The sequence below is a fragment of the Penaeus chinensis genome, chromosome 31, assembly GCF_019202785.1.
Source record: "Penaeus chinensis breed Huanghai No. 1 chromosome 31, ASM1920278v2, whole genome shotgun sequence".
NCBI classification, from domain to species: Eukaryota; Metazoa; Arthropoda; class Malacostraca; order Decapoda; family Penaeidae; genus Penaeus; species Penaeus chinensis.
In genome coordinates, this window is record NC_061849.1 from 18801241 (window position 1) to 18808740 (window position 7500).

The 7500-nt window shown below is 45.2% G+C and overlaps 1 protein-coding gene across 2 annotated transcripts in view; it reads right to left on the reverse strand.

The window, feature by feature from the left end:
* Nucleotides 1-7500, reverse strand: part of LOC125041886 (cGMP-dependent protein kinase 1-like) — a 241659-nt gene that overhangs the window by 42316 nt on the left and 191843 nt on the right. For both annotated transcript variants that reach the window (XM_047637265.1, XM_047637264.1), the window contains exons 3-4: nt 2906-3019; nt 1575-1680 (exon numbers count right to left, since the gene is read on the reverse strand). In XM_047637265.1, coding sequence (XP_047493221.1) covers nt 1575-1680; nt 2906-3019 — 220 coding nt within the window. The remainder of the gene's footprint in view (nt 1-1574; nt 1681-2905; nt 3020-7500) is intronic.

A 7500-nucleotide genomic window follows, 5' to 3' on the forward strand; every position in this document is an offset into this window, starting at 1 on the left:
ACAGAGAGGTAAAAGAAACACAAACAGATATAAAAGCAACTTTATATACACACGTACACGTACACAGACACTGGTATACGCACATACATACACACACACAAACACGACGCACCAAACCGAGAACAAACAACCACAGCAAGAACATACAAAGGATACATTACACCATTATCAATGTCAGAAAAAATAACAACGGGGAAAAACGAGTTAAAAAAAACAAAACCACAAAAACACAGGAGAAAAAATGGGGAAAAAAGCAGAAAGAAAAGAGAAAAAAATTAGAGGAAAGAAAAAAAAAAGATCAGCCACCTGAACACGGGAAGCCAAGGTGCGCCGCGATGTCATACGGCGCCTGTCTCCAGGGCAGGGGAACGGCGGTCCGTCTGATGTGGCCGACCGCCTTTATGCGATGCGACGCGCGGATCAAGTACATATTTCATTTCACACGTTTTTTAAAGAGCTCTAAATCTTCCTTTCGCCTTCGCTAGCCTGGAAAAGCTAACACTAAAGTCACTACCCGTTTACTTTATCAATGCTGCATGAACTAATTCCCTTTGATGGAAATGCAAACAGTAAGCAAGCTTTAATTGCGTTAATTACAGAAATGCTATGCTGGCAAATCCCTTTCGCGCTATAAAAGTCTGCGTCTCTCCCACGCCTCCTTTCAATAACCGAACCGTAACTAAATGTTAAATTCGTGCCGCGAAATACAACAGACTGAAAATAACCAATCTTAAAGAACACAGCGCCCCGTATTTCAATCAAAAGAAAACACCCGGATTATAAACCACAAGTACACACAGTAATACACATGAAGAGAAAAACAACAGGTAAAGACAAAGACGATCTATCGGGCGCCCAGCCAAGACACGAACCCAATCAGGATAAGCCCATTGGACGAGCGATAACAACAGCTTAAGCTATATAGATTGCACAAATTATCCCGTCCTTGAGGGTACAGCCCAGGCAGCCCGACGTGAAGCCCGTTTGAGCGAGGACGGAATCTCGGGACCACGCATTGCTATGAGCGCGAGGTTTGGCCATTTGTTCTGCGTTATTATGGTCATTCTATACCAATTTATTACCGATTATTCCCTCTGCCCACCGATTTTTTTTGTCGGAACGATGGCGTTGCGTTTTATAAGTTGAAATGCCGCGAGAAAAATATAATATTGCACCGCCATTATTACGCCTCATATTTATATCGATTGGGAAAAGTTCTTTATATGACACCTAATGACTTGTCAAGTTTAAGTACTGGACTGTTATATGAAAAAATAATAGAAAAACATTAATACAATTTAAACAAAAAATAAATAAATAACAAAGGTATCTGTCGTGTACCTTACAAACAGCATCACATAACAAAGCTAAACGAATGAAAATCCAAAGAAATCCCTCGATAAGAGCACCAAGAAAAGAAGCAATACAAATGAAGGAAAAAAAAGAAGGTAAATAATCAAATCCAGTACAAATCTAACTTCACCCAAGAGAAAAGGAAAGACAAAAGAAAAGAAAACACCAATAAAGAAAAAAAGAAAAAATAAACCGAGAGGTTAAGATAAGCGAACACTCACCTCTTGAGGAAGTTTGTGTACTCGGCCTGCCTGATGAGGCCCGTGCGCATCATGATGGTCTGGAAGCACTTCCGGTCGATGGCGTACAGCTTGCATCCCGTCGCGGCTGGAGAGCGGGGGGGGGGGGGGGTCAATATCCTTATTAGTGTAATGGGCGCGTAATTAGGGACGAAAATGGCAACTTTTGTTTTCATGATGTGTATACGGCACGATGTATTAAATATTTTCGCTGGCATAGAATACATAAGTACTGAAAACAGGTACAAAGGTACATAAAACTAAGGAAAAGAGAAGAAAGAGTATACGGGGAAACAGAAAGACGCGGGGAAAAGGAAAGAGAAAAGAGGAAAACAGCATCAAGACAAAGGAGAAATCCCCCCCACCCCCCATTCCCCCATCACTCGAGGGGAAGAGAACGCCTGTCAAAGCATGTCAGAGCCCCCCCCCCCCCGCGCCTCCCCCCTCCCCTCTCCCTCTCTGGCTCACTCGTCTCACTCAGATAAGAAGAATAGAAGCTTCTTTGCATTAAAAACATCCCTTGCCTCTCCCTCTTTCTCCTTCCCTCAACTAAAAAGGCCGTTACGCCCCCCCCCCCCCCACATGCTACTCTCCTAAATATGAGAAAATAAAGTTATTATGAGATAAAGATGTTGCTCCTGTTCTCCCATCCCCCTTTCCCTCTCTATTCCTCTAAATAAAGGAGAAGAAAATACAAGACCCTTCCTTCCCTTCCTTCCTATCTGCCTACCTTCCTCCCTTTCTTTCTTTTCTTTCTTACTTCCTTTTTTTCTCTCTTCCTCCCTTCCTACCTATCTACTTCCTTTCCTTTCTTTATTTGAATTCTTTCTTTCTATCTATCTATCTATCTATCTATCTATCTATCTATCTATCTATCTATCTATCTATCTATCTATCTATCTATCTATCTATCTATCTATCTTTCTTTCTTGCTTCCTCCCTCCCTCCCTTCCTTCCTTCCTTCCTTCCTTTTTTCCTACCACCCCTATCTTCTCTCTTACCTTTCTTTCTCTTCTTACTTACGTACTTATTCACTTACTTCTTTCTTTCTTCATTCATCCCTTCCTTCTTTCCTTCCTCCCTCTATCCTCCCTCCCTAAAACTCAAATCACAAAAGATGACAAATAAAACGTTTAATACGAATACAGAAGAAGAAGAAGAAGAAGAAGAAGAAGAAGAAGAAGAAGAAAAAAAAAAGACGAAGAAAGAAGAAGAAAGAAGAGGAAAGAAGAAGAAAGAAGGAGAAAGGAGAAGCATAAAGATGGCGAACACGAAGAGAAAAGAAAGGGAACACGAATCAGAGCAAAGCTTACCTTTTATCGTGGCCGTTCTCTTGCAGTTATACAAAACAGCCAGCTCGCCGAACACCTTCCCGGGAGACATGTGGCTGATCACCTTCCCTTCTTTGCTGACCTCCACGCGCCCATCTGTGAGGACAAGGAGAAAGAGAGGTTAATGACTCTGAAGGAGAGATGGATGATTAATTGGGAGGGGGAGGAGGGGAGGGAGGGAGGGAGGGAGGGAGGGGGGGAGGGAGGGAGGGAGGGAGGGAGGGAGGGAGGGAGGGAGGGAGGGAGAGAGAGAGAGAGAGAGAGAGGGGTGAATGGCAGTAAGAACTTGTTTTAGGGCGAGGGATGTGAAGAGACGATAAAGATAATGGGGAATAGTAGTGGTGGCATTAATAATGAAGATGGCATGATCATAAGAACTGCAGCAACAACAATTATAATACTAATGATAATGATGATGACAACGACGTTGATGAAGATAATACTTATCATCACAATAATAATAATAATAATTATTATTATAATAATAATAATAATAACAATAATAATAATAATAATAATAATAATAATAATAATAATAATAACAATAACAACAACAACAACAACAATAACAATAATGATAATAAAAATAAACAAGAAGAAAAACAACAGCAATTACTACTACTTCCCCTTCTACTACTTCTACTGATTATAATAAATGCATCAACACGACAGCTGCACCATGGCCCTCCAGAGCAGCTCCCCAAGTCCCACTCGCCCTTCGAGAGCAACAACCCGCGGGCGAGGCGCAGGACCCGAGGCGCCCGACGCTCTTGTCCGCCCTTTGTCCGCGGGCAAACGCTCCGGCTCCTGGTCACACGGCTGTGATTTTTACCACACAAAGAGGGAAGGAAAAAAAAGGCCTTTCACCCCTGCTCCTCCTCCCCTCGCTCCTCCTCTTCTCCCCTCCTCCCTCCCTTCCCCTCCCCCTCTTTGAAGATGATTATGTGGCGTCAAAACCCATGCTTGGCCAGGAAGCGCTTCCTGCTTCTGGCCGGAAGAAAAAGATTGCTTTCGGGGAGACGCATTGGGCGTTAGGCCTACGTCGCTCGGGTCACTGGTCTCTCTTGCTAGCATTAAACAAGGGAAGGGACGACACTGACAAAATGATAGTAAATAAACGCAAGAGTAATAAATGATCATAACATAAAAAAAAAATCTACAAACTATCGCATGAAAATAAACGCACAAACCGAATAGCAGACAGCCACATATAAACAATCAATCGAACAAAAAGAGCATCCGCGAAGGCTCTATAAAGTGACACGAATAACAAACATCGTGCTATCAAATATCAGAAACATGTTCCTCATATTCTCGTCAGAAACCCCGATAACGCCCTCACTCAAAAGAGACGCCATATATTGCAAGCTAAGCACCTTGCAGGACCTCAACGCCCCTCACTCAAATGCATAATCAACAGGCAAGACAGCTCGCTTGCAAGGCTCTGAGGTTTAAAGGGACGAGTAGAAGGGCACGCGAATACACGAACGGCTCCACCCCGAGCTACGCATAAAAACACAGCAAAACCAACGCGATGTGCCCCATAGCAAGCCCTATATAATGGTCCCAGTGGACCATTATAAAGGGCGTATGCGTAGAGTAACAAAAAACAGATCAAAACAAATTCCACGCAGCGCTCTAAAACAACCTCCGTAAACCTCCTCGTGGATTCACCTCCGCTTCTGAATCGCTGCAACCGGTGTGTTGAAGCATCGGCGTTACGACATTACCCCCGCCATGGCGCTGACGAAGGGAGCCCTTCGCGTCTACCCTCTCCATGGTAACCTTGAATCGAACCCTGGAATGTGGCTGAATTCGGGGGCCTGGTTGGCAGGCTGGACGTTAGGTAAGTACGTAGGTAAGGAGGGAGGGAGGATGGGGAGTTTGGTCGGTAGGTGGGGAGGGAGGAGGTCTCTCGCCGCAGCCACGCGGGCAAAGGTTTCCGTCCAAGTGCACTGAGAAGCGGGGCGTCGAAAAAAGTGGATCGGGCTATTGGGCTTGCTTGTTGTGGAAGACAAGTACGTGGAAGGTGCTTGCATTCCCTGGGAGACGCTTGAAATTTATCGTTATTTTGTTCTGGAGGGCAATTTAAATTAAGGTCGACCTTCACATTTGCTTGTACTTAATGCATGGGGAAGGAGACAGACCAACATAATAATGGAAAGAAGAGAAAACAAAGAGAGCGAGAGAGAGAGAGAGAGAGAGAGAGAGAGAGAGAGAGAGAGAGAGAGAGAGAGAGAGAGAGAGAGAGAGAGAGAGAGAGAGAGAGAGAGAGTGAGAGAGAGAGAGAGAGGAGAAATAAAGATAAAAAACAATTTTCCGTCCCGCTTCCCAGCCAATCACCTATGCTCTCTCTGCTCTTCACACTTCACACTCCCTGGTTTCCGAGGCCGAAACTCCCATTTTTCCTTGACAGAATCCATGCATTTGTTAAGGGTGTGCTTTTGTTGACCCGGAGTGACTCAGCAACAGGGCAGCATTGCAGTGTGCGGCCAGTGACGGCTTTGTTTATTTTTGCATGCATAATCACCATCTTTACTGTTAATATAATCTTCAGCACATCTTTAGCAGAAAAAATAACGATAAAATATCAATAGTATAAAGAACCTAATGACATTAAAAATAATATTGACGGGAACAATAGCCAAATTACATTTAATACAAACAGATCCATGGCAACGTAATAAGAAAAAAAGAAGGAAAAAACGAAGGCAATAACGAACAAGTGAATAACTCTTCACAAGTGATTCGTGGGCTCATTCTAAACCAAGTAATTAATAGAACTAATTAATATAAAACACATATGCGCAAACACACACGCGCGCGCGCACACGCACACACACACACATACACACACACACACACACACACACACACACACACACACACACACACACACACACACACACACACACACACAGACTTGGCAAAGGATGCGAAGATAACATATTCCAGAGTAAGTCCAAAGGTCTGTGCAAATGCTGGATTCCTTGGATCTCTTTTTTTAACTTTCATATACTCTTCTTATATCTTCATGAGAGAAAATCTTAAGAAAGATTAGGAAATAATTGCCATACATCGCGAGAACCAATTAGCATGGACTTTCACATGTGAAATTATGTCTCCATATACTATAAGATGTATTTTGAACTCATAGCATGTGTCTGTCTTCTCATGTGTCACCTTTCGTTCTATCTTCTACTACAGGATGCTAACGAGGGCCAGATTTGCCTTAACGTTAACAGATTGCATGCCTAGAAAGGACGCCTATTCATACTAACGCCATTCCTCTTCTCCTGATTAAGACAACAAGCATCACATCCCAAGCGCCTTTTCTTCGCGCTCACGAGACCCTCATCGAAAGAGCTTTGATGTTAAAACAAAGGTACGCGGTCGGCGGCGGATTCTCCCCCTAACGCCCGCAGACCGGAAGGGCGAGCGGGTCTCACCTGGCGCGTCATTCGGCCGTAATGAGTGGCGGCAGCAAGGAGACCGGACGTGGGACGCCCTTGGGAAACATTCCCGAGGGGCGTGGGCTGCTGCCGAGGCTGCCGGTGGGTTGCGATGGAGCGTCAGTGATTTGCTGGTGAGCAGACGGTGGTCCGCTCGCGGGTGTCAAAGGGACGTCGGTGTGCCGCAAGTGGGTGGCTGCGGTGCATCGAAGGGTCGCCGGTAGGTCGCTCCTGCCTCGCTGCGACACCGGGAGGGGGATGTTCTCTACGGACGGCCAAGCCTTGCACGACCTTCTGGTCGAGCGCCTGTCGATCTGCTTCCAATGATCGCCAGCCACGGCACACGAGCCAGCAGGACTATCCGCGCGCAGGGGAGGAACATTACGACAGGCGTCATTTCGCACGCCACCATCTCCAGGAACCGCGCAGCAGGATGAGCAGGATTCCCCTACTCTGCCCTACAACCTAAAGCCGCTTCATCTCAAGCTGCAGCTCCGCCTCACTAGTCTCGCAAGGCCCTCTGTTTGAGGGACGAGGAAGGGAAATTGTCAGGAGAGGGAAAATGCAGGAAGGGAAAGGTGGGAAGAGGAGGGAATGGGAAGGTACAGGGAAGAAGAGGGGGACGGGATGAGGGGGCCGTGGGGACTGCGGTGCAGGCCAACCCATCACGTGGGTTGCGGGGAGGTGGGGGGGGGGGGGGGGGGCATGGTCCCACAGGATGTTCCGCGACCTTGAGAAATCGCTCTGGACGTTCGGTGTTCGACGCCATTAATTGCTTCTTTCTATGTGTGTGTGTGTGTGTGTGTGTGTGTGTGTGTGTGTGTGTGTGTGTGTGTGTGTGTGTGTGTGTGTATGTATGTATGTATGTATGTATGTATGTATGTATGTATGTATGTATGTATGTATGTATGTATGTTTGTTTGTATGTTTGTATGTTTGTATGTATGTATGTATGTATGTATGTATGTATGTATGTATGTATGTATGTATGTATGTATGTATGTATGTATGTATGTATGTATGTATGTATGTATGTATGTATGTATGTATGTATGGACGTATGTATGTACGTGTGTGATAGTACGTCCGAGTACTTAACCCAAAAACAAGGTCTCAGCCTTCTTC